Source organism: Varroa jacobsoni, unplaced genomic scaffold (genome assembly GCF_002532875.2).
Source record: "Varroa jacobsoni isolate VJ856 unplaced genomic scaffold, vjacob_1.0 scaffold_1042, whole genome shotgun sequence".
Lineage (NCBI taxonomy): Eukaryota > Metazoa > Arthropoda > Arachnida > Mesostigmata > Varroidae > Varroa > Varroa jacobsoni.
This window is the reverse complement of record NW_019213944.1, coordinates 67,487-93,952: the sequence shown is the minus strand read 5'-3', so window position 1 is coordinate 93,952 and position 26,466 is coordinate 67,487. Positions and strand designations below refer to the sequence as shown.

Here is a 26,466-nt window from a genome sequence, read left to right as displayed (position 1 = left end):
TCGATGGCTGACATTACCAACGAGCTAGGCATTCATCACTGAATAGCTTTAAATCACTCTAAGGAAGCTGGCTACAAAAGGAAGGTTCGGTCGCATGGATTGGCGCGAAAGAATTTACTTGATCGTGTTTCTATTTTCGAAACTCAGCGCTACGAAGCTGAATTATTTCTAAAGCGGTTGATCACAGGTAATAAAAAAACAGGTTACACACAACAATAATATGTAAATAAAAAATAAAAAGCTATGTACTTTACGACCTGTTATAAAGCCTAGACTGAAGCGAAAGAAGGTGATAATTTACGTTTAGTAAAATTGGAAACAAATCGAGCATTATGAGCTGTTGTCACCTGGCAAAACGATTGATTCGTATTTTTGCTGTCAACAATTAACTGGTCATCGATTTGACCGAAGCTAGTAAACAGAAAAGACCTAGTCTTCCACCATGACAATTCCAAACTACATATACCTCTATCTACCTTGCAAACATAGAGAGAACTTGAATGGTAGTTTCATTACGTTCACCGTATAGCGCAGACTAGACCTGGATTCTGCATCACTAAATTATCATCTGTACTGGTCTTTACAGAAGTCCCTAAATAGTGTTAATTTAGTTTCAAAAGAAGGATGCAAAAATCATAATAGTTTTTTGTCATAAAATCATAAAAGCTTTTTAGTGATGGGATTATGGTACCATCAGAAAAATCGCAGAAGGTCATTGATTAAAATGGCACATACTTAGTTTAGTAATATTATTTTATGTGGTAGAACAATTGTTTAATTTTGGCTTAAAAACGGTCAGTATATTACGGCAACACAATATATCGGCCCAATTTAAACAGGCTCCTCCTGCTTATTTTAAATTAAATTATTATATCTTTAAGTGCAATGAGAATGTCTGGCTATTTATACAACTGTCATCCAAAATGATTATAAGTATTTTTAACTAATGCTCATTATTTCGTGATCAAGATCAAATTACTACAAATATAAACTGAAATACATTGATCTAGATGAATATTGCGCGCCGGCATAAAATGTTTACTATATATCACATACGTAAAATTAAATGACCAATTTCTGCCTGTTTGATTAGCCGACTCGCTGGATTACTGCAGAAATTTCGACATCATACAGAGATTCAAGCATCGTAGGGCTTTTTCTATCTTATTAAATCTATACCAATTCGCTAGAAACCTGAGCTATACTAAAACGGATACGTTTGTTGTTTAAGATTTTGCAAAGGAAAGAAAGTCGGAAATCAGACTGAATACGTATAAATCATATACACACACAGGTATACATATATGACACAGAGTGTGTGAAACAACGCTTGGGGTAACATGTACAAACAACGTTTAGCATTAAACGAATCGCTGGAAAAAACGTAACGAAGAAAAAATGAATGGACACATACACAGTCAGTCATTTTTTAGTACAAGCCTGATGTGGAAATTATCTATCAATGGCGGGATTACATGAAGATCGCTGCACTGTTCCTCGGCCGCTCATATATCATGTAGAAATTGTGTTTTTTCATGGAGCAGATGACAGGATAGCTTTAAAATGAGTTCTTAGTCGCACCAAGTATATACATACAGCTACCTATATTTAGTATCTACTAAAACAATATAGCCAGTATTTCATAGAGACCTTTCGAACCGGCCATTCGAGCGGCTGCCGTTAAACGGGAAACGACTTCAAGACGTCTGGTCAGGGTGAAACTAGCATGTTAGTCAGCCAGTGTCTAAACTGTAAAGCTGGTAAGCGTTACTTGCCAGGGTGGTACGGCTCCACCCGACGCCACCTTCCCTCCAAGGCAACCATTACGCTGGGCAGGTAGATAGGCAGGCAACACGGGTGGCGGTTTGCCATGGCTGTCAGATGATGTTCATCGCAACTGCCATCAAGCCGTGCGTTGCTCGGCTTGCAAGCATCTTGCAAGCACACGTAAGTCTCCGCCGGTCGGCATCGAGCCCGCATGGCTATGCAGGGGCGGCGAATGCGGGGTACCAGCCGGTTCCCTCGATGTAACTCGGGGGCGACCCCCGAAGCCGACCCCGACTGGGTCACACCCCACGCAGAGTCCCCACAAAACCCCGACCCGTTGTCGTCTCAGCTGCCCGACTGTGGTCGACTGAACTTCGCCATCAGCTGACTAGGCTAGCCGACATCGAATGAGGCCGGAGAACGTCGATAACGGTCAAAATGTAAACGGGAATACTGCTAAGTATAGCGAAAGCAAAACACTCATAGGGCTATATGACTATAGCTGAGCAACCGGCTGTACACTGCTGGTAGCATAGCACTCAGGGGCGCTAGGCCTAGGGGGGCACCCCTTCGAGGGGAAGCCCCTATTCGCGCCGGTAGCCGCCCAAACAACAAGCGACGCGTCGCGCGCGTTGCGTATTCACTAACGACACCTACCTGGAAAGGCCGACGGCGCCATAACGAAGGCGGACGTACTCACGAGCTGATCTTCCGTGGAGCCCATCGTAGCCCTACTCACTCGACCCCCACACTCCGAGTCCACCGCTCCCCCAGCCAAGCCCGCACCCCCGGACAGCTCACTATGGCGGGAAACTCGCCAGTGGCGGCGGGTTGTCTGCGTCATCTAGCCCGCTACGCGGGCTTTTTTGAATAATGATTTGGCGCGAATCCTAAATCTTCGCAGCGAGCCTATTATTCTAGAAAATAAAAAAAATGTATAATTTTTCAACAAAAACGATTTCGCAAGTAATAACTCTTAAGGATAATACAGCACCAATGGTCGTAAATAGTAAAATGTAACACAAAATGAATAAAACTGGTTTGCGAATGTACAGGTTGGCGACTTATGTTTGGGGGTAGTGGCGAGTTATGCTGTCAGTGGGAGGGTTGAGGGGGAGCGAAGGGGACGCCAATTATAAGGAGGCCGAGAGAGGGGGAGCTGGGTGCCCCGTCAACCTTAGCTGGCCTTCTCAGCAGCCATCCTCCAACAGCCTGCAGCAGCCAACAGCCAGCAGCTGTCCCAGCCCAGTCCAGGGAGGACCAGGGACGTCGGGCTTGGGATGACTAACCCCTCGGAAGAGAGGGAGGGGAAACTCCCTATAGACGCCGCTAGGGCCGCCATTGCCGTTACCGCTATAGCAGCAGAGCAGCGGCGGCAGCGGCAGCAGGAAACGCGTATAGAAGTAAGCTAAAGCCACAGCAGCTGAAAAAGAAGGAGCATCGCTGGCAGTAACGGCTGCAGCAGCAGCAGCAGCAGCAGCTAGGGTTTGCTAGTGACGGCAGTAGTAGCAGCAGCAAATTACCAGGGACTATCCCCGGCAGCTCCCGAGCCACATTGGGGATAGTCTCTGGAATCACCTTTTATAAGGGGTACCCGGGCCAAAACTCCCTGCCCGTCTGCTGTACGGGATTGGGATATGTTACTCCCAAGGAAGCTGCAAGCTCGAGCTAAGGGGCCTAGCACAATATACCCGATACTTTGTTCGTACTCCGTTTCACGAAAATATTTCATCATAGAGAAACGGTATTTGTTGGAAACAGTTCTTAGACTGTTGTATAAAATGTTGCCTGTTTTGACTTAAGCTATTCGTTATATCTTAAAAATAACATACAAATTACGCGAACAAAAAACTTTAAAGCATATTTGCTACTAGACTGAAGGTAATCTAGTTTTGAGCTGGTGCGTAATGTCGCGCATACAGTTAGCGATACACGTATGAAATATGGTCCAAAAGTTTTAGGAAACAAGTCTTTGTCGAGCAATGCCATCATTAAGCTTATTGCAAACAACAAACTGTGACTTACTGTGAACAGGGGTAGTAAAAATCTACGGATTGTCATCAATATCCAGCAACGATGCTTTTGCCGCCATGTGAGCCATATTACTACCAAGCAAGTCGGATGTCAAAATTCGATCTCTGGCTTTACTAAGTGCAATACTCTCCTTAATTAAATCTTATTCTTTTCTACTTTACCACGTTCCACCATCCACAATTAGCAGCAATTACCCTTGAGAAACGCTAACAAACAGCAGCATAATGCAGTATTCTGGTAGGCTTGTTCTGAAGCTAATTCCCATTGTAAATAAACGACTCGCATAAACATCGCATATAGTAGAGTTCATGGCACGAAAGTGATAATGTTAATATACTACGGAGGTCTAAGTGATTACATCCCGTTCTATATATATATATATATATATATATATATATATATATCTGTCAAAAAAGTTTTGAATGGTCAAGAAATTTCGCTTCACCTGGAATATGGAACCCCAAGAGCCACTTAAACCTTTTCGACTCATCTGTTTGTTTTATCTATGGCAGCCATATTCGAGAGAGCTGCTCACGTTTTCTTTGAATTGCATTGGGTAAACTTATTTGGTTATCATCATTATGCCTCACAAATTTCTAAGCGCGCTGCATTTCATTACGACTCTTTTCATTTTCATTAAAATTTGATTTCACTGAAATAGTTGGATTAGATGGACTTTTGATGCCCTAGCCCACATTAAGGATAATATTAGCTCAATTAAATATAAAACACATTAATTTACACGAAGTATTTTTTCAAGCAAGTGCCTTTATTTCGTCGTCTTAAATGACCTGCATCATTTATATACTGGTGAATGCGCCGGCCATCGATGTCTGCGTAAGTAAAAAGAACAAACATTCTTTATGTATCTAAATATAAAAAAGCATATCGCTACAATGAGACTACAACAAGAAGTCAACAAAGTTTTCCAAGACTGCATCGGCGAGCGGTGTCTATGGTCTTGCACGACACTGACAAACTGTCAAGGTATCAACTGTACAAACCTCGAATCCGGATTGAAGCACCCCTTTCTCAGGTTCTACACAAGCGAGAAGAGGCGGTAGAAGGGATATACATGTAAACCCATCCATAGAAATTTGCTATCATTCCTGAAATCACAAATCCAAAGCAGATAAGACCTCTTATTCAAGCAATCAGCAACATTTGAAAATAAAACGTATTTGTCTACGTGGTAGTCTTCTGAATTGACTCATCTCGCTTCGCTACATTTTGACACTTATTTACGGTGCATTTTCAGACTATGTATGATTACTGAAGTACTAGGTATGTTTTCAGTATTTTAGAAAATCATGTTGAATTATATGTATGCTGGGAAATAAATATTAGTTTGTTGAAACAGCCGAATACCGAGCCTGTTCTTACTAATGGCAGATGCTCGACTTTTTACCGGTCGTACCCAAAAATCTGAATCCTTAGGCAAAAAGCTCAAGCACCTAGTCTCTAACTAAATTTTAGTTGGTGTCTTTATTTATCTTTAAAAAACACAAACTAGTTTTAAAATCGAACGGTAATATGGAAGTTTCTATATGAATACGATCGAGGATTACATTTATTGTTTGAACAATCTGTAAAATTTTGGCTTTCAATCAGCGCGAAACGTACACATAAGCAGCAAGGCACTGCGTTGATTTCGGGCTTTCAGCCCATACTTATCTATATAATTTTTGCGCATAAAAATTTGTCCAATGTAGGTGAACGCAGAAAAAACTTTGACCTCTTTTTAAACAATACTAAATTATATTATTTTTCAATATGACTGAAGATATGTGTGTCTTCTTTTTTGCTGAATTAGATATATATGCATATACATATATGCAAAAGGTAATTATATAGATTTTATCATAATGGGAGTTATCTAATTTATAGCGTTTTATTGATTTAGAGCTAAATAAAATAAAAATGTATAATGAAACATTCGTCCAAAATACTGGAGATGCCGGGGATTGAACCCGGGGCCTTTCACATGCAAAGCGAACGCTCTACCACTGAGCTACATCCCCTTGAGTTGCACATATTCGGGCAAAATCTGTTAGCTTATTTAAAATTGTAGCAAAATGTATCAAATCAATATTCATTTCTATATTCGAATAGTAAAGCCGGATATAGGAAGCAAGCTTGCCAACTGATAACAAGCTCAATTGCAGAAACTGCTTCTCTCGTATTGTTGGAGGTACTTCTGCTTATTACAAATGATTGTAGTCATAGTTGCGACAGCAGTAGCAGCAACAAAAAAAAAATACCGAAACTCTCTTCCTGACATTCGCACCTTGCATCAGTTGTACGTATAATAGTATACAACAAGCGTTCATGTACGTTACGCCTCAAACAACTTCATAATATCCCGACATGTTTTCAAGAGGCCACACAGTATTACTATATGACTTTAAGAAGATGTACGATAAAATTGCCGTCCATAAACTTCTGCTGCGTAATGATAAAAAAACGCACAGATTTTGCCGTTACAATTTTTTTTGTGTCGCACCGTTGTTGATTATTCTAGGCCGCCCCCATGAACAATCACAGCTGCGAGTGGAGAGGGCGAGCGCAGTGCTCTGCTCTAATCTAGCAATAACAATAACAGCGCCAGTCGTAGTTGTAACAAATGAATTTCGCGATAAAAACTTATAAAAACTTCAATTTTTCGTAAGTTTCAGGTCAAAATCCCACAAGCGCTTTCTGCTAATCTGATTGTACTATAATTGCAGTGCAATCAGATTGGCCGTGCAAAGCTACAAGGTAACACGTACGTTGTGGACATATTGATCTTTTAACTAGACGGCTAAAGCGGCTGCTGCTGATCTCTGCGAGGAGGCGCTGGGCGAGGAGACATCTGCACGGCTCCAGCAACCAAGAGGACAGCACTGGCGGTAACAATCATTAACTGGCCTGTGTAGGCGCGCGTGCGGTTTCTATCGTATCTAGGCTAAATAGAATCTTAAGCTGCTGAACGATGCAGTGTCGCCACTTGTTTCACATAGTCGAAATGCTGGCGTCTGTCGGATACCCGGAGCGCCTCCGAGCGATAATGTGTTAAGCGTGCAGTGACCAATGAGTGGCGTTCTACAGTTTTTCTCAAGCTGAAGTTCGAAGTTGCTTGTGACATCTTCTTCTGATGTTAAACCTGTCATAAATCCATAAGTTCTGCTTTGTTGAGCCCTCGCTATAAAACTAGGTAGCTACGGAAAGACAAAATAATGTTTTCTATTTTTTCTTTAATAACAAATTCGCCTTGATTTAATAACTCGGCATTGTGATGCTATACAAGCAAATCGGGATTCCACGACCCGCACGCAATATTATGGATGTGTAGCTAACGCCAGCGCCTTCGAGTCCATGTATATAATCAAAGTGCCCATATATAATGTGCATGAATATTTCAATGAGAAATATACTTCTTTGTCCCGTAAAAATCACCACTTAATCCGCTGTCATGAAAATATAATCGACTGGTTCGATTCGCGTGAGGTTTTTCAAAATGTGTTTAATTATCCTTAATGAATAATTGGACACAATTTTTTTACGTTGTGCAGTCTACGACGTAGCGCTTGTGTAACATTGGCTTTGTAGATAAAAGCGCATATCATAAGTTTGCACTCGGATAAATCTTTATAAGAAAAAATGTTGGTCCTGTGTAAGGACTTGCAGAATTTACTTAGTTACGCACATTCACATTGATTGATACAGACTCTTTTTTTGACATCTTCAAAACCTCGCTTCTATTTTCAAGCAGCTTCTAAACTGATTCAGATTCCGGAACAACCAGTAATGCTAACTGCCGTACGGTATCAGTCGCAAGTTCCGTCGGTCCAGTCGCTCGAAAAGATTAGTTAATAGGTAAAGTGAACTGTTCATGCTGCATATTCGTTTTTCGTAAAGATTATTTATTCTATTTTTCCTCTAAATAAAGCTTTATGGAGCGAAACAAAAAGATTCGAAATGAGTTATGAAGCACCTTAGCAAAATATATCCTTAGAAAGTACCTAGTTTATTCGTAATATTATGGTATTGTTCAGGTTTTACTTGCTCAAATATTAAGTACGATACGTAAGCATCTTGTATCGTAGGAAAAATGTCCTCAAGTACGAATCACTATGCTGCGCTGGTATTATTTATTGAAAACAGTTAATTGGCGACAAATATTATAATCTTAGATAAGCCCAACGTGAAATGAACTCGCGTATTTGGTTTACAGATGCCAGAGTATTTCCGGGACGGAGTGTGTTCATTACACAGACGTTTCATTCGATCACTAAACGACTCAATCGTATGTGTCTTTTACAGATCGTTCACCTTTATAGCCGATAATGCGAGAATCTAGACTCTAGTTTAATTGTATTAAAATGTATCACATTCGAAACGATAGATGTTCGGAACGATTGTTTCAAATACATTAACGAAGATAACTGAATCATTTACATCTATTGCAAACAGAGGCAAAATGGCATCTCCAACCCGTCCGTATGGCGTCCGCTTCGTTCCCGAAATGCCTAAAAATTCTCCCATGGAGTTGGGTCTTTCGTTGGCGTACGCGTCCTCGTTTGACGGCATCCATACGATGATTCAACTCGTACGTCTACTTACCTATATGTATTTATTAATTATACACTGCTGGCATTAATTTATACTTATTTACGTAAACAAACCATGCTGTGAATTAAGGTCGCATAGCGTGTAAGGCATAAAAATTTTAATTTGAGTTTTTCCACTCGGGGATTCGGATATGATTTGTTTATCTATTTATATTTTGTGTAAGTACTTCAAGTAAAGCCTCTATGCTAGGCCGTGATACATAGGCACGTACCGATAGGATATGTTTGGCGTTTTACCAATGGCACATCGATGATAAAGTAAAGAATGTTACGTAGACATTACAATTCGTTAGTACAGGTGATGAGAATTGATTTTCTAGAAGTCGATATCTAGACGATATTTCATTAAGTAATATTTTTTTATGTGGCTCACGCTACAGTTTCATTGAAATTTGAAAGAACAGCTTCAAATAAGCAATTATAAGGACACGTGCGATGTGATACTGTACTTCGCCAAGGTTTTAGCCACATCGCTCTTGAAACGAGTAAATTAATCGAAAAGTAATAACATCGCACATTTTGGGTAACACTGCTGGATACAAATGGCGATCATGAGTTTATAGATAGACTGTTTTGGAAACAAGAAGACACTCGTACATGTTAATTATTAATCAGTAAAGGCTAAATCCTTTTCGAAATCATTAAAGGTAATATCGTTTGGGTCACCTATCCAGTATTCAAATCACCTGTTTTTCTATGCAGGTTTGCTGCAGATGCTGCCATATTTAGAATCTTTATTGATATATGTAAATAATAAGGTCATAATCTGTTGTTGGTTGAAATACGTTTTACACGTGTGCATGTTTGTGTAAACTAGCCGTTGTTCCTTCATGAGATCATCCATATCAAAAAGAAATATATCAAGTCCGATCCAAGCTTAATTAAGACGAAATGCAGACGAAATTCATAAAACACGTATTCCACACCCGTCTTGAAGCTTCCATTGAAGCTAATTCCATTTTGCAAACTAGACAAAATTTCTATCTTTTCTTTAAGGTAGCGGATGGATAGCATGAATGCTACTCAAATAAAGTATAAAAATCCCTTACGTTGACTAATTTGTATCGCATTTCTGTGTCCTCTGTCTTGTTCGTGTAATATGCGCGTCGATGACAGGTGTGTTCGCTTTGTGCGTTCGTGACAGCCGTCAGCTCGCGGACTCATATTTACACGCTTACTGAACTAACCGTCTACGTGGCTCCCAAGCCAACACCCATATTTGTAATTGCCTCGATGTTCTGCCTTTTCTATGTTGACTTACTTATCGTTGCAGGAGCTACACTGTCTAATTTTGATGCCGAAAGCCTTCAGTCATCGCTTTTTGTAAGTAACGTTTTCTGTCTACTATAAGAGTAAGCTAGCATAGATCCTTGGGACCTCTAAACGAACAATGAGTACCAATTTAGGTGCAAGTCAATTTAATAACTTTTATTATTATGTTGATTCCATAGTGCCATTTCTCGTTTCGTAAATGAATAAATGGCTTTGATTTATGATAACTCTGCGTCAGTATAGCACCTGTTCTTAGCCATTGATGTGTTATTAGTAATTTGACGTTAAGGTCCGTGCTGTATATTTTTCAGTACCTAATGGCGGCAACCTCTGGGGCTATCTTTAGCACCTGCGCCTCGGTAGCCTTTTTCGTGGAGGCAGAAAACAGTATCGACTATGCGCTTGGAGTAAGTTAACCAAAAAGGCACCTACTCCTACTAAATCTTTTAGATTGTACTATTAGGAGCGTTACATATTGTCGCTTTTGGGTATACGAAGCTTAAATTTGCAAGTACAAAAAAAAAAACATTTGCAAACTGAAGTGACTGCAGCAGCTGACCAGCTAATTGAACAATCGATACCTGTTATAGTTAAAGCTGTAGAAACTATTGATTAATGTCACATCCTACCGTTTCGTAGTTTGTGAAATTTTTGAATTAACAAAACCAGATATTCATTCGTAAATAAGGCGTATCTCTGCCTAATCTTCTGCATGCATGACGCTCAGAAAAGGTCATATATGCTCCGCAGATGCGTCATTTCCATTTTCTTTATTGCCATCTAGAACTTCTATTCAATCCTGGATATTACTGCAGGCATGAAAAAGGGTCAGTCAACTAATAGTACGAAGCACGCTTGTTTTCTATTTTCGGATATTCGGTTTAGATGCAGTCATTTTTATTTCAAATCGCGCAGGATGACTGCCGCAAAGTGACCAACTGCATTCCGAACAGAGACCTCCGTGTTTGTTCTATCACGGATAATCTCCTCAAACGGAGTCTCACGGCTAGGCTCGTCTCCACCCTGAATCCTGCGACCGGACCCAACGTATGTCCGCCTAACGTGATTTAAAATGATCTCTGGTGGCCTTGAAAGTGGCCTTGGGCGTAAAGTCGTACTTGACTCTTACGCTGACTGATTTCTGTGCAGGCTTTTCCTTTTTTCCTCTGTTGCTTTTTGTGCGTGGTTTTGCCCCTATTCTGACCATGACCTAGGTGTGGTAATCGATCAGCCGCGAACAGGTTTTAACCATGTGTCTTAATGATACACCGTCAATTTTTTCCGGATGTGTGTATCTAGCGCTCCTCCTTCTTTGCTTTTTTTCGTAACTTCTTCAAAGATGTGCAAGAACCTAACGGCAGATTTTTTAGCAACCACTACGTCTAGCATTGAGGACCCAATCGTCGTTGACATTTAACCGGGTGAGCAATGAGCTCCATCTTGCATTACTTCAACAGCGTCGTTTCGCTGCTAGTTAACAATCCTATCAATAGGCTTATCACAACTATTGCAGAGGGATACTGCATTGTAAGAGGAAGATATTTTTCTCAGCCATTTGCGATCAGCATGGTCTTGGTCTTTTGTGAAAAATTTATTTTCAGAAAACTTCTTCCCCCTAAGTTTTGCTTGTCGTCCACTGTCTCATTGACTACAGTATCTGGTACAGGCGGTAAGTTTCTGAGTGCTGAAGGGAGAAGTCATAGGAGCCTCGTCTAAGTTTTTCTTCAGCTTGTTTTTCTCTGCTGTGATTGTCTTCGTGCGCCTACAGGGCTTATCTAATTTTATAGTCTAATAATAAATGCTACTAGAAGTAGTGGTTTTTCTGCTAAATTTACATATCCACCGCTTCTTGTTTGGAGTTTTCTTTCTCTAGTCTGTAAAACCCCGTCTCTAACCTCGTGAACTAACTCAACTTCGAATTGTCTTTGCATACTGCTGTATTGTTTTTTCAACTCCTTCATTGAATCAGTTAGTTTGACGTAGCAATATTCTTAACTAGCTAGGTGTTCGATATTTATCTTTTTCATGTCCTTTTTTGCCCGTCTGTTATTTGTGACAGATGCAGGTGCAATTTGAAGCTGGTGCGAGTCTTAAGAGACTATGCAGTACGTTTTCGTGCCTGATTCTATGTTGTCAGTCTATTCTGTATTCATATTATATAATAATGGGTTCTATTCTGTCACGTGAATATGTTCCACTTTGCTATATCTTCCGTTCCCTGATTCCTTTCTCTCCCCAGCTTTTGCCCGTCTTCAACTAGTGTAGTGCCTGAAAGAAGTATAAGCCCATTTGCTATACTTTTCTATTATTTCCATCTCTTTCTCCTACCATCCCAGGGCACGTTTTCCACACCTGTGTATTCTCGAGTTACTTCGAGGAATAGCTCTTAAAGCATTGCGTTTGAAAAGGTCAATTCTTTTACAGGCGAGCTTCACCTCCTTTGGTGCCTCTTATAGTTTACGTATCTTACGCTAATTATATTGAATAGTTTTTCAAGCTTTCGTCGTTGCTGCTGAACGACTATTGTGTGAGATGCATTGCCTCCACTTGAATGTTTAAGGGTGCTCACATGGATGCTAAAAGCAAATCGTAAAATGCGACGTCTGCGATATCGGAACAGCCCTACGAAGCATTATAACTCGGATTTATTTTTAAAGATCTGAGTACTGCAGTATGTTGCCTATGTATCCTACAGGAGTATTCGCCATTTTGGAGACGCGTAATTTTTAAAACGGTATTTTTTTCTTTGATCATCCTTATTTAGTAATTAATCCCTTATACATTTTTAAAGATCAAATGATTGAGGGGTTAATTCGCTAGTAGTACATGTTACTTCGTTCAGCCTGTAACAACAATAGTCCTTTGTTGCAGGTCGTTGTCTGCGAAAAAATCTATATTGCATGGCTATATCAATTGGGGCAGCGTTTCAAGTAGACAGCAGAGGTAACCTCTAATTATTTCAGTTACCGGTAGAAAGTTTACATGTCCAGTTTGTCTTATTATAAGAAAGCTCCATGGAAGGAATATTGTTGGCAGTTATATCTTTTTGAAAACATTTATCCTGTCGATTTTTATAGACAATATTTTGACATAATCTAACATCGAGTTTTAAGTTAAGAGTTTAGCAGACAATTCAACTAAGTTTTACTTAATGTTTGCTTCAGTTTTCAATATATATATATATATATATATATATATATATATATAGTAATGGGTTTTTTGTTGCTTTTGAGCTTCTGTGTGTAGATCAGATTTGCTAACAACTCGTTATAGTGAAAATAGCCTGTCCGAAGAAAACGGGACACATTTGAAAATGTATATAGACCCATATCTCAAGTAGTGATTACCATCTTCTCAAGGTGTTAACCTACTGTGCTGAGCATAGAAGTAGGCTGTGACATCGACTGTTACCTTTTTATTCACAGCCTTCCTTTAATGTAATCCCGAACTGAAATAGTGCTTACTAAATAATAATTATCTCCAATTTTTCCAGGGTCTCTGTTGCGTTTGTGGCCTAGTGTACGCTGTTCGCTCCATATTGATCATCATTAAGAGCTGCCGAAATAGATAAGCGAGAGGATAATAATAATACTAATAACAGTGCTTTCCTGATTCTGCCTGCTTTAAATAGCTCTCCTCAGCAATCATTGTCAACCTAGTCAATGTAAGCATTATCTCTTAAAAAAATCGTTTTCTTGCAAGGAGAAAGGTTCAGACAGTCAGTAAACTCTTCATTAACTCCTAACGATTGCCTTTCGATTATACGTTTTTATATACATTATATAAAATATGTTTATTCAACATAAGGCTGTACAGGTCTTCTAGTGTAAAGCCTCTAAGTATCGCCTGTGAATCCGAAATGGGATCATTTTTATAAGCTGTTAAACTATACGAGTTGTCACTTGTAGTAGGTCACTGCACGCATGAAATACGTAAGTGAAAATTAGCCTCCACAAGGTGTAATCGACTCTTTGCTTACCAAGTCTTTTCTAAGACTACAAAAAAACAAATGTTTTTACAGTATTTTTGCGTTTGCTAAGTGTCATCCGTTTAACCTTGGCTACGATCTTAATTCACTTCCTAAACGGTTCACAGGTTTATTTTAAAAAAAAACTCCTTTCACAATTGTCTTTTTGAGAGTATAAGTGAGCGGGTCGACATTGTCGTCTCGGGACCTGGTGGAGTCTCGCTCTCCAAAGGATTCAAATCCAGGCTTTTCGGTTATTTTTTCGGTGTGGTTAAATAGAACAAACGTAGATTAGCAAATAGCCAAAGCTAAATTAATCGGTTCGTAAGATTCGGTGCTACAAGACATTTGACCTTGCATTCTTCGAGTATTTCTTTTTTGTTTGATTTTAGTGTATTACTTTTAATTTGTCTACAGATAAATTTATTTTCCTAATGGTATTGCCTTTACGTAAAGATTATGGTCGTATGAAGTATCAGAATCTGAATTTTTGTCAGAGATTTAGCTTCACATCATCTGGATCGTGACCGGTCGCTTCTGCGAATCGATATTTGTGGTGATGCTGAGCGGTTGGTTGTCAGAGAAGGTGATCTGCTTTACGTGTACCTGAAATCTTTGTCATCAATCGATAACATCTTAGGCACACTCACATGAAATCAAGTATCTAATCGAAACGTTAACAGTCGATAAACCTTGTTTATTCTAAATTGTTCGTTTATTCAACTTATTTCTGCAAAATACAATCATTTGCTATGCGGTGCGTTATCGATTAGGAGAAACTGAAGAAGCTCATTGTTTTATTGGTGCTTCATGTAATCCTTTCTTAGTTAGTTTATGTCCTCTTTAAAACGGCTTAGCTCTAATAGTATTGGTTTCGGATGAACGCGTCTGTGATACCGCGAAGTACCAATTCCACTTTAAGTCTAGCACCCTGCATATATTGTAGCTTGTATCTTTACAAGCATTTAATATTTTACTGAAAAAAATATGACAATTAATATTGTGTACAATGGTTTGCTGTGATTTTTTTAAGAATAACTAATAATATAAACAAGATCATCTACAATTTAAAGCTACGTACCTTTTTGGTTGAGCTAAACTGAGATTCTGCTGTATTATCCGTAACAGAGGCCGGCCATGAGGCGGGTTTGGTTCCGCAACAAATTTAAACTGCAGATTGCGCCGTAGGTACGTTGCTCTCCTCAGAGCACATTCGCGTTACATACATATTATATGTAATGATTTAACTAAATATGTAAAAGGCTTGTCATAGATTTTTTCAGCATTTTATATATATATATATATAGTGCGCGAAGTGAAGTACCCAACATCCAGTAGATCCTTACCCTATTCAACGGAAATCGATTAGAAGCGTTATCATTTATATCGATTACAGACAGTGATAAAATGTGTCCTCAAACAAATGACCGTGATGAGCTAGACCTTGATTACTTTGTAAAGAGGTAGAAATCTAAACGGATGAGCTATGTATATGGCTATGGTTTGACTGAGAAAAACGTAGGTTTCGCACTTTTTCGATGGAAATATAAAGTGTCAACCAATGTGTACTGTGAAGTAAATGTGGTACCATAACTATCGCAATACTCACTGATTGTGACAGATGCGTAGAGAAAAAATCAGACATATAGATCACAGTTTGGAAAATTAAATTTTATATATATGTAATATATATGTATATCTTTATATATAGGTAATGTCTCTTGATAGGTATGTTGCGATCGTGTTTCCTAATGAAACCAAAACTATTCTGCTCAGATCGAATTTTGAGCTATCATATAACATATAATGAAACATATAAAGAACATAAACAAGTGAAGATAGATTATGTATAGCTATATTTAAGCCTATTAAATCATTGTATACTTAGCATTCGCATTATTATACTTAACTTTTTTTTAGCTAACGCTTCTTGGAGCAGATGTGTGCTAGCATAATGCACATTACCAACCGCCTGTTCCTTACATGAACGTTACATGAAAGAGTGATTGCTTAAAAAAGCTTATAATTTTTCTCAAGATAATGCTACATTCACTCTAATATTACGCAATTAACACTGCATTTTCCTTTATAATCGCTAATGATGTTTGCAGCAAAAGGATCTTTAATATACGTAAACGCTTGCGTGATTTTCGACGCAGAAATTTTCCTTAGGTTTTTTCTGTAATGGCGGCATCTGACGCCCCACTTGCAACCAGCTACAAAATGTATAACGCGTTTTACGAACTTCCTGGTCCTCCTTGGTAATATCTGGCATCTAGAGGCATATAGTTTGTAGCTATATTTGGTGAATATTATCGAGATGAAAGCTGGGTATATGTGGTCCCGAATTTATCAATAGAGTTATTACTGAATGTAAAAATACTGGACGAAGACACCTTAAAAACAACACATATCTCTACACGAAAGAAATCCTAGTGGTACTTGCGTGACTTCCTTGATGTTTCTCTTACGATTCTAATAATACTTCGTCATCTTGGGCATATATGCTACACCATACGTGTGATGGAATGAAGGAGATTAAATGTTGGATATTGGGTACGGGGAATCTCGTGTAAAAGAGGATATTAGCTTATGCTGCGATTTTGAATTTCTATGATAGTGCGTTGAGTTTTTTTGTACGAAAAAGATCTACTTCACGTTTTATCTTTGAGATTCGTCATGAGTTTGACTGTCACTTACATTCGTGTGAAGACAAATGGGGATGTATTTTAATAATTTCAACTTTGTGATCCTTAGGCAACGATGTGTTTTCTTCGTATATGCGCGCATAATGGTGAACTTAAATGCAAATTTGGAGTTGTATGTTTTCGTATTTAACCAAGTTCTAGCAAATGACTTTAGTGGAAATCGCAAAGAGTTCCACGTTTCGTAAGAACGTGAGACCCGTTGCGGGGCAAGTAGTTCTTCCAACTAATTGACGTTGTGAATTTAATCAAGCTATATTGCCAGATGTTAGTGTCCACTGAACGGATTTTAAATCAAATCTATGAGTTTTCTCTAAAATATATACACAGGTATTTCAAACTGAAATTAAAATAAGTTTTCAAGTTAAGGTTAAAGTAAGTATTCAAAATGATTATCTTTGTGTCTTGCTCTATTTTGGATCCAAAGTTCAAGTTGTTTTGGGGCGCACGGAGCACGCGAGCAAAACGTCCTCCTTCGCATTTTTTTCTGAAACTTAAAATAACTAAGTAATCCAGATATATAAGAAACAAACGCTTTAGATGACGCCTGCATTAAGCGTGGAATGTTTTTTAAATATGTTACATGGTTAAGTCCGCTTTGTGTTTTGCCGGTCGAGGAACTAGTCAAAAACATTTTAAACTTTGTCTATGCAAATATAATTTCTATTTATTTTCATTAATTTTTTCAGCAATAAGGCGCCCGTGAACCACACCGGCCGCATACGTTTCTTTCTATACGTATATGTATATATACGTATATAGATTTTTCTTTCGTTAGAATATCGGCATTCCCACTGGCATTGGCATAGGCACTCCAACTGGACCTGAAATTTAAATAATCATAAAGACAGATATGCTTTGACTGACAGGTTTACAAAATCACTGCATAATTAATAACGCTGACTATATGTAGACCGACTATAAGGCTGACGCTGATATGGTACAGCTAATAGAATTCCTGAACATAGAAAATCTGCATGCAGGATTGCAGATATACGCAAATGAATAACGGTTTTTTAAGGGCTTTTATACCGCAAAGCTACTTCTTCCAGGACTATCTTAATTGCTTTTAGTCCGCCTCCATATCAACCGAGCACTTTATCAACCTGCATTGTTTCTGAACAGCTTGTATATACTTACCGTTAACGGAGTTTCAATATTTCCTACTATCATGAAATGGTGAGCCCATTGTTAATTAAACTGTAGTCGCCTTTATGTTCTTCGAAGTCAAAATGTGGCACGTCGCTTCCTAGAAGCTAGATGGTCCATGTACAATATTAACTGTGCATTTTTCTAAATGTATCCCATATTGTTCACAGACGATAACCAAGGCATATTTGAAGCAAAAGCGCAATTTCGTAAACTCTATTAAGAAACTCAAGCCTATTTGTAAATACCGTCTTGGTCATTCTGCCTTCTACATTATTGTTTTACGTTTTCGAGCTATGTTTTCTTTTTTCCCCCCAACCTATGTCTGCCGTAGATTTGTTAAAGGGGTAGGTAGACAAAATAAGCCGCTCATTACAATCTTGTTTATTGGTAAAGGCTTCAAGTAGGGATACGTAGGGGTATTTTGCAATAATGCATTACAAAGAGATGAAAGATTTTTATTAGAAAAAATATAGTTCACGAGATGGAAGTGAACCCAGTGAACTTTACAGAGTCCCTGATCTCTGTTAGCAATCAGCGGCAACCGAAGCAATGAATGTTGTTTGAACATTAGTTTCAGAACATTAAAATTAGCGATTGTCATAGCAAAAGCGAGCCAATAATCTACACAATGCTCATCGTAGGAACTGAATTACCAACTGTAGAACTTGGCCATAGCTCAGAGTAATACTCTAGGTCAATGGCTGGTGTTTTTAATTTACACGGAAATTGAACTAACTTATGGACGCGTTTCGTCCAGAATCGATCCAAATAGGATCGAACAGTAGCTGGCAAATCTCCACCAGCGTCGAGACTCACTAGCGATGAAAAATGAAGACGTGCCTATTGTGGTAAAATAGGCCAAGCCTGCAGGCGTATAATAGCTCTCAGTAAACTGTACTGCGTACTCAATATTAGCTACTTTAACCAAAATCGTACGATAATGAAGCGACTACAATGCTTTTAGCTCCGTCTGGAAGTTCCACGTTCTGAGACGAGGCCTGATGCACTTAAGATGGAAATCCTATTCTAGTATATCAACTGATCCTGTCTTTAGAAAACTAGGTAACTGAAACTCAATATGCTTATTCACAAGAGCCGGCCCTCTGGATTAGTTTTTAACTATCTTAACGAAAACTTTTTTTGGGACCACCTAAACGATGCCGCCGATGCTCATTATACGTTCCTAAACACAACTTCTTCTCTCCGGGCAAAATGTATTTGCCAAGGTTGTCAAATATGCCAAGGTACCTTTCATAGATTGATGTTTTCCGCGCTAAATTTTTGGTGACCACACTAGAGTATTAACCTATGTTTGATAGCAAGATTATATTCACGTGATTTGTTCGTGTGGAAAACCCGCCCTGGCTTTCTGTTCATCGTGGTTTGAGACTCACTGATCAAGTCCGACCGGAGGCCCATATGTCTACACCTCAAAAACAGCAACGCACTGCACAAAGCATAACTCTGCTATTTTTGCAAAAACATTTCACGTCTTGTTTAGTTTAACTTTTTTAGTGGGCGTTTACCTATAACTTCTGGTGAATACGTGTGTCATCTTGGATTATGTAACAAAATATGATTAAAGCTTTTATTAAAATGGTGATCATTTTACCTGATTATATGATTGTAAACATAATAGATTTACGTGTATGCTACAAACGTTTATTCCTAAATCTTTGAACTAGATTTTTATCTACTCGCTCCTTTGAGAACAGCTAATAACTACTTGTTACACGAATTAATTACCGTTTGTAACTCTGTGCCTGATAGCGTAGGAAAAATCAGGGTGGACACTGCCTTATAATTTTTCACAAGTCCAACATAAGGCAGGTAGGGGTCCAACGACGGCTAAGCGTGCCTTAAGGCGTTGTTTTCGAAACTCGCTATGTTACAAGATAATATAAACATATCCATTTTTGGACACATTGAAATTTCTATCAAGATTTAGAGTATGTCATTCGTGCCACAAAATTTTAAGTACCTAACCAGTGAGTATAAGATGACACGTTTGCTATAAACGGCATTTCTAAGGCTAAATTATTAGCTTTTTCTTTACTGAACCTGAGGTTGACCAAAATAAATACAGGGCTTAGTACCTTCAACATTTCTATATTCGCATCAACAAATGCGTTATATATATGGCAGATCTTTTCAATGCAAGTATCCCTCCTCCTGTCGATGACGCATTTTTTTCTTATATCCCTTTTTTTTCGATAAGATATTTCGCAGTCGTTTGAGTATAAATAATTTACAATCAGGAGATCACCTAAATCATTCCAATAGATCCATCATAACGATATCTTGTAGAGCATATATGATTAGCGCCGCAGACTTGTGCAAACATGGAAGTCTTAGCGTAACAGCTGTACATGTAGATCAACCACTACCATATTGAGTAACATTGCTCTTTAATTTCATGTAGAAATTTGCACAGTTGAAGAGTAGAGCAAGTCAACACGTAAATCACAGCAGCAAGATACACATGAATCTATCTGCCCATGTGAAAATGTTTCGTCGTTCTTGATGTGATAAGTCGTTTCCTATAAATCACATAGACAATCTAAGCGATTAAACAGACTATTGATAGAGTCGCATTAACTAAGCGCGTTTGAAAGAAAAGTGGCACGATTATAAACGTGAAGAATGATGCTATTATCATTTGCCAACAATGCATTCATTCATCTGCTTAATGATTTTTTGGGCAGAAAACGTAATATGGATGCTTATCAAAACCGTTTAAGCTACAGCTGCGAATAGTAATCATTCGTCATAAATTCACTTACAGGTGCAGACGTCACACCCCATTGAGTCCGTCCCAAAAATACATCCACTTGCGGTACAGGTAAGTGGATCCGCTACAGCTAAACAAGCATGACCCAAATAAGGAGCGCCCACAGAGCCGAAAGGCGGGAAGAACTGGCCTGAACAGGGGGGTGCCATCGAGCATACCAACAACAACAACAACGCCAACATTGATACAGCCGATATTACAGCGCCTTGCCAACCGGTCACCAACATTTTCGAAGCTGCAAACAAAAACACAACACGCAATGAATAACAGCGCTATTTGAGTGGCATTAAAATGAGTAGAAAAACTTGAATTTTATGCGCTACTACACTTTATCTAGCTGTGACGCCGACACTGTTCAAAATTATGAGCACCGGTTTGAAGATAGATGGTCCGTGTTTGACCAACAGCCATAGGCTAAGTATCAAGCTTATGGGTAAGTTAATGATCAAAGTTAACGTAAGATCAGACAAATGCAGTAACTATACATTGTATTTTCACATAAGTTGATGTAATTTTTACTGCACGCGGGCATCTATTAGATAGAAACTAGTATACAAAGCTTTTCTTTTTTGATAATATCGATACACACGTAAAACTTTAGTTAGTAATAATAAAGATATATTAATATTTAACTTTGCAAAACTTAGGTATAGCTCTTCGAATATTACGAAATGGTTTTCTCGACGAAAGACCTTGATCTCTCTAATGATTAACGTTTTCTCTGTTCAAAAATGGAAAGTCCTTGAAAAATATCGAAAACGAAGCGCAGCACTGTTTCGAAAATCGTTTCGGTCTATTTCTATAAAAATCGTGATTAACGTGTCCGCTTTCTTCTCGATTTATCGATGATCGTTAGGAGGCGGAACCGTACCAACATTCTTTACTTTACGATTACTAAGTGCCTGAAGAAAATAAATAATAAATGGCCCGTATTATGACATACTTCTTTATAAACCTTTTGACCTATGCAAGCAATTTATTCCCAGTCAGTAAATGGAAACAACGTTCTACCGCAAACGTTCGGTGGGGTAGCCACGTGAAGAAAAAGGACTATATTCGATGCTTTGCAAGAGGCGCTTTTTATACTTTAATATAAATTTTTTTCTCGTAAAGAATACCTGGGTTTACGTTGAGACGTATTTGGGTGCAGATGACGTCAAAGCCCACTCACAGATTTAAAACGACGATTATACTCGTAAAATTCACAATGACTCGACAATTCGAAACTCCGATGCTAAAATTTAGGTCTCGACCCCGCTAGATAGAAGTACGTTACCTTCTATAGTGAACATGGAAACAGCGTTATACTTTAAGTGGCTTGTTGACTACAGAAAACAACATTGAAGAAAACTAATCCTTTTTAAGCTATCGCCAGGACAAGCTCAAGGTTACTACTAAGATCTGTATTTTTTAAAACCTAACTTGCCATACGAACTACTTCGTAGATGCGTAACTCTCACATAAAAATATATATGAGAAGCTTCTAGCTGCGTAAATTGTATTATTAGTATTATCATTGTACCACGTAGTATTAATGGTTTGTAGGACGAAAAACGCTAATAAACTTTTATCGTATTTAGAAGATAGAATGTAGAACGATGTAGGCCATATACATCTGTTCGAGCAGGATTCATTGACAGTCTGTATTAAGGTTGTTTACTCTTATTTATATAAGTGCTGATAATTAAATATTGATCTTAAGTTTCCTAAGAAGACTAGGACACGAATTGATTCTTTATACTTTCAACTACAATGGTTCCGCTACAACACGGTAGGATCTATTTTCTCTATTAGATTATCTATCGCTATTACAGAGGGCGCTCTTGGCAAAGGTTTTTGAGAGAGAATTAAGGAAAAGCAAGTGCATCTTTCAGACTTTTATGAGTTATCAATGCCTCAGAAACCTAGCCCTAGCAAGGCCGATTGTCGAGGGGTATAAAGGACAGACCGAAGTCGTAGACGCATATACTGCATGGGAAGAGTTTCTAACCTGGATGTCGTCACCAACCTGTTATTTCCTTAGTAATCGAAAAAACATATAAAGGCATATATGATACACACATTTTACAGGGCATTCTGCAGTGTTCGCCCTTACGCATTGGACATGCTCATTCGACATCACTTATCGATAGTAAGCGAAGATTTCAGTAATAAAATACAAAGGTTTCTTAGATTTATTCTTCCAACCATACTACTTCCGTTTAGCTGCGGAATGGGTGCATGCCCCTTTTGTTTTTACCATCTGCCCTTTCTTTTGTTTGAAACTGTTAGGCACTTGGGAATGCACGACACTACTGGCCGTCCACCTGGTCAAAGAAAGCCATGGAACATAATTAAATAGCACATGTGTGTATTCTACATATTCTATTGTATAGAAGATTCTAGTAGTGTTCTCAAAAACTTAAACAACGTCCAGAGACTTGATAAGAAGTTCGTAACACATTTTATGTGATATGCGTGAATAAAGTCCTGAAGGCTTGTAAGTAAACTTTGTACTTTCAACACTTGTGCGCATCATTTTTCTCTCTGAAGTGATTAGTAACACGGTTTTAAGAGCATATGTACTTCAACACAATTAACATGCATTGCGAATTGCAAGGGTGGGTTTGAGTCTTCTTCCATGGCTAAAATATAAAAATTATATCACCTCGAAGCTGATGGCAGTTCTGCCGCACGTCTACGTAGCTATCCCATCTGGATCAAAGTAAACGAGAGGCCGAGTTCAATGGGTCACTGTTTATTGGGGATTTTACAAGGATCTTGTGTGGTTCCCCTTTTCTCCTACATATCTACACCCGATGTGTAATTTGAAGAAATTGTAAAGTACTGCAAGCTGTACGATTGGTTTGAAATGATGATTCTATAAATATCAGTGGAAATTTAGTGATGTAAAGGGCAGCTTTCCGCTACCATAAGAAATTGATTGACGCGTGGAAGTAGTGCAAGAAGAACTGCAGGCAACTATATCAGGATGCTTAATAAGCTAGTCAATACGTCCACAGTTTGGTTTCTCCGTGCCTGGAGTGATATTATATATATATATATATATATATATCTGATGTTATTTTAATGATCGTTGATCTACAAACAGAGGTGAACGAAGCGCTATACGCCATTGAACGAAGATAGGCTCGATCCTTTTAAACATCGCTGAAGGCAGTTAATCATGGGGTTTGGCCAACTTGTCATGCAAACCTAAATTCGAGTTTAAAATCTAAAGCTACAACAAATGATTAGGATTTTACTCAATCGATTCTAATCATCACAGACAATGACGCAGTGTAAAATGGCCTGGTGTTTCATGTCTTGCGAAGGTGTGGCAGTTTTTCGAAACGAAGGACCATTTTGTGAACATTTTGCTCATCGCCAAATACTTGAGCAGACGTTTGAATTCGTTGTATTGAATTTCATCGTCTTCGTCACTTTATGCACTTTTACTTAGTGGTCACAGATAATTATTTATAAGAACTTTATCACCATGTGTTACAAAATAATCTAAATCAAGCGTGTGATCATTATTGATACCAGTTCAAGCGTGTTAAAATTAGCGGGCCAGCGATGGACTACTACTGTCGGCGGCAACGAGTGAATCCGATCTACCTAATGGTTAAATGACGACGTTTCTGGGTATTTGGACTCGAAAAACGCAGAAAAGTCTATGAACTAAACGCAGAATCAACTTCTAGTCTGCGTGTCCAACAGGCTGCGATGGTAAGTTCTAGTTCTCTAAACTTCTACAGACTGCCAATCGTACGATGTACTTTCTTTGATCAATTGCTTTTCTTAAACAACGTCACTGTAGAGAAACAGCCAAGTTTTAAAGGTCGACTCGAAGTTTATATAATTTCTGCGGTGATTATATGAAACAGATAAATGACCATATTTTTCGAGAACGACTCGCAAGGTAGATCAATCCATCGAAATCAGGATTTCCTTCCCTCGAGTACTTTATGCAAGCGCATCAAGTCATACGAAAGACCAGATGCGTTAGGATACTCACTTTTACACTAGAAAAGCGTGGTGTGGCGACGGGGAAAGTGTTTCTCTAGCACGAAATAGATTCTGAGTTTGATTCCCAGCCTGCACTTGAATGCTTTTCAAGTCACTATCTTCAGAAGCATGTGTGATGCTGGGATAACACTGGTATATTAATGCGCACACGGGTGAAGTACAGCACTTATCTGTTAAACGCTTCTTCGACAATTTTTTTCGCTCCATGCGCACGAAAAACGTCACGTTTGTCATTTGCATTTTGCACGTACTTTAATAATACTACAATATTATATGTTGTTGTTTTATATTAGTTTACAGGTACGATTCCGTGAAGAACGTCCGCTCGAAGATCATACAAATCAAGGTTGAGAAGGAATATGCTTACTATATGGTTCTAGCGGCCTTACACATAATGCCGATGTTCTAATATCATGCTGAGCTGAGAATACTGAGCTATCATCTACAATTTAGCTTAGTACAGGATGAAACACGCAGTAGACCTCAGTGGCGGAATGAGCCGCTGGATTTCTACCTAAGAAACTAACACGTCCTATGACTACTTCCGCTCGATGTTCTAAATTATATCAAAAAGGTCGGTAACAAGCGTCTAAAGCTAACACAAAGGTGAGATATTTGCGGATATATCAACGAATAAACACGTACATCACCACATATCTGGCGTTGCCACCCCCCAGAAAAAGTGATCTTAGTTTTTTCCTCACCTTGACCAAAGTGTGGGAATGCCTTGTCGTGTAGCAAATAGTTCATTGGGACGTGCAGTTTCCGCGTTTAAGTACGATTGGATGCCCTAAACAGGGGGCGGGTGGGCGAGGGTTAAGCAGTTGGTGTGCAAATCGTACCGTGACAACGCTACGAGACTAATTGAGTTCGTGACACATCTCCTCCCTCAGTGAGTCCTATCGTCTCGTCTACACGCGTATAATGTTGATTAGGCCAACTCCTTGTTCTATTGCTACGATGCCGGCTAGCCAACGGCTACCTTTCTCGTTCGTTGATATTCGAAAAGGTCCCCCTAGGTAATGTTATAGCTGAATTAATTGCTATTTCACTAGTGGCCAATTACCTAACCTAACTATCCGAAAGAGGTAAAGCTGGCGGACATTTAACAGGCAAGGGCAGAACTGGAGATATTCTATACCTTCCCTGATAGAGTTCAATTACGCATATTATTATCATCCTGGAATGATCATTAATGAATCCTATGAAAATCTACATACAAAATGAAAGTACATCTCCATCAATTTTGCAGACAGCATTTTGTTCGTCTGGAGAAAACTTACTGTGAGCAAATGTTTCAACACAGACGATGTATCACACGCGTATTCTCGTCGCCATAATTGGGTAAGAAATAACGGCCTAAAGCAACATTACATGAAGCTACTGACCGCAAAACATGAGCCGGCGGGTTCGGCTTATGGTTTTCATTACCAATCGTTTTCTTTATTGACTGTGCTTTGCTCTATATTTTCCGTACCGTATTGTTTGAACGTAACACACGGAATATATACTGTATTTGGTTTATATGAAGCTGCAGTTTTTTTCGCTTTTTGGAAAAACCAAAAGCGTTCTAGTGGTATAACTATATAACAGAGAAATAAAAAAATAAGCCGATCAAAGCTCTGAAGGACTTTTTCCCCTAAACACTGGCGTGACGATCCGAATTGACACTGTCACGACGTTGCTAAAATATTTCCTTCCGATCCTAGATAGATCAGAACCCGAGCTGTAGTTCCGTTTCTATTAACAAGAGAAACGAATACTTCTATGGTCTTGATTTTGGATCCATCAAACGGTGTTAGTTTCTCGCTGGTAGCAAGCTCTTTCAGCGTGCGATGGCTTGTATGCCCTCCGGACGCTTCGCCTTACAAAGGCAGTTTATAAGTTTTTAAATAATAACAAAAAACAACCCCGAATTAGTTGAACAAAGTTAGATAAAAAATAACCCGAACACCCTCGTTTACCAGTTTCAAGTTGTTCGTTACACCTATTACCTGGTCATTGTGAAGCTGATAGGATACGTTTGCATCGTAGGCTTTTGTGAAGTTTCCAACTAGCTCATCCGCGTCTGACACAAAAGGTCGTTTCGAAATTGATTTCCGCAATAGTAAAATACCTATGTTATGTGCTTCGAAAACCTAAATAAATCGTTTAAGC

At 38.8% G+C, this 26,466-nt stretch overlaps 2 protein-coding genes, 2 long non-coding RNA genes and 1 other non-coding gene across 16 annotated transcripts in view; 1 reads left to right on the top strand and 4 right to left on the bottom strand.

Annotated features, from left to right (window-relative positions):
* Positions 1-2,555, bottom strand: part of LOC111266022 (uncharacterized) — a 17,385-nt gene extending 14,830 nt beyond the window's left edge. For all 4 annotated transcript variants that reach the window (XM_022843135.2, XM_022843136.2, XM_086970757.1 and 1 more), the window contains exon 1: positions 2,425-2,555. In XM_022843135.2, the coding sequence (XP_022698870.1) occupies positions 2,425-2,491 (67 nt within the window). In that variant the 5' untranslated portion in view covers positions 2,492-2,555. The remainder of the gene's footprint in view (positions 1-2,424) is intronic.
* Positions 2,556-4,538: 1,983 nt separating this feature from the next.
* LOC111266021 (uncharacterized) lies at positions 4,539-6,334 on the bottom strand. The gene is made up of 2 exons (XR_002683816.2): positions 6,089-6,334; positions 4,539-4,910 (listed from the first exon to the last, which is right to left on the bottom strand). It is a non-coding gene; the product is annotated as an uncharacterized LOC111266021 (long non-coding RNA).
* On the bottom strand, positions 5,751-5,822 carry TRNAA-UGC (transfer RNA alanine (anticodon UGC)). Its single transcript has one exon. It is a non-coding gene; the product is annotated as a tRNA-Ala (tRNA).
* Positions 6,335-6,494: 160 nt separating the features above from the next.
* LOC111266015 (uncharacterized) lies at positions 6,495-25,005 on the top strand. 9 transcript variants are annotated; one of them, XR_015313280.1, is made up of 9 exons: positions 6,495-6,689; positions 7,553-7,656; positions 8,015-8,086; positions 8,254-8,389; positions 9,528-9,734; positions 9,995-10,090; positions 20,293-20,349; positions 23,827-24,009; positions 24,603-25,005. XR_015313280.1 is itself a non-coding variant. In XM_022843127.1 (8 exons), the coding sequence occupies exons 4-8, from the start codon at positions 8,261-8,263 to the stop codon at positions 22,633-22,635; spliced, it is 555 nt and encodes a 184-aa protein (XP_022698862.1). In that variant the 5' UTR covers positions 6,699-6,994; positions 7,553-7,656; positions 8,015-8,086; positions 8,254-8,260; the 3' UTR covers positions 22,636-22,802. The 9 variants fall into 9 exon arrangements, 1 of the variants encoding a protein (XP_022698862.1); XR_015313278.1 differs by lacking the exon at positions 6,495-6,689 and adding an exon at positions 6,699-6,994; XR_015313279.1 differs by lacking the exon at positions 6,495-6,689 and adding an exon at positions 6,699-6,994 and having other exon boundaries at positions 7,550-7,656.
* On the bottom strand, positions 16,989-22,563 carry LOC111266017 (uncharacterized). The gene is made up of 3 exons (XR_002683813.2): positions 20,784-22,563; positions 20,291-20,533; positions 16,989-17,179 (listed from the first exon to the last, which is right to left on the bottom strand). It is a non-coding gene; the product is annotated as an uncharacterized LOC111266017 (long non-coding RNA).
* Positions 25,006-26,466: the final 1,461 nt, after the last annotated feature.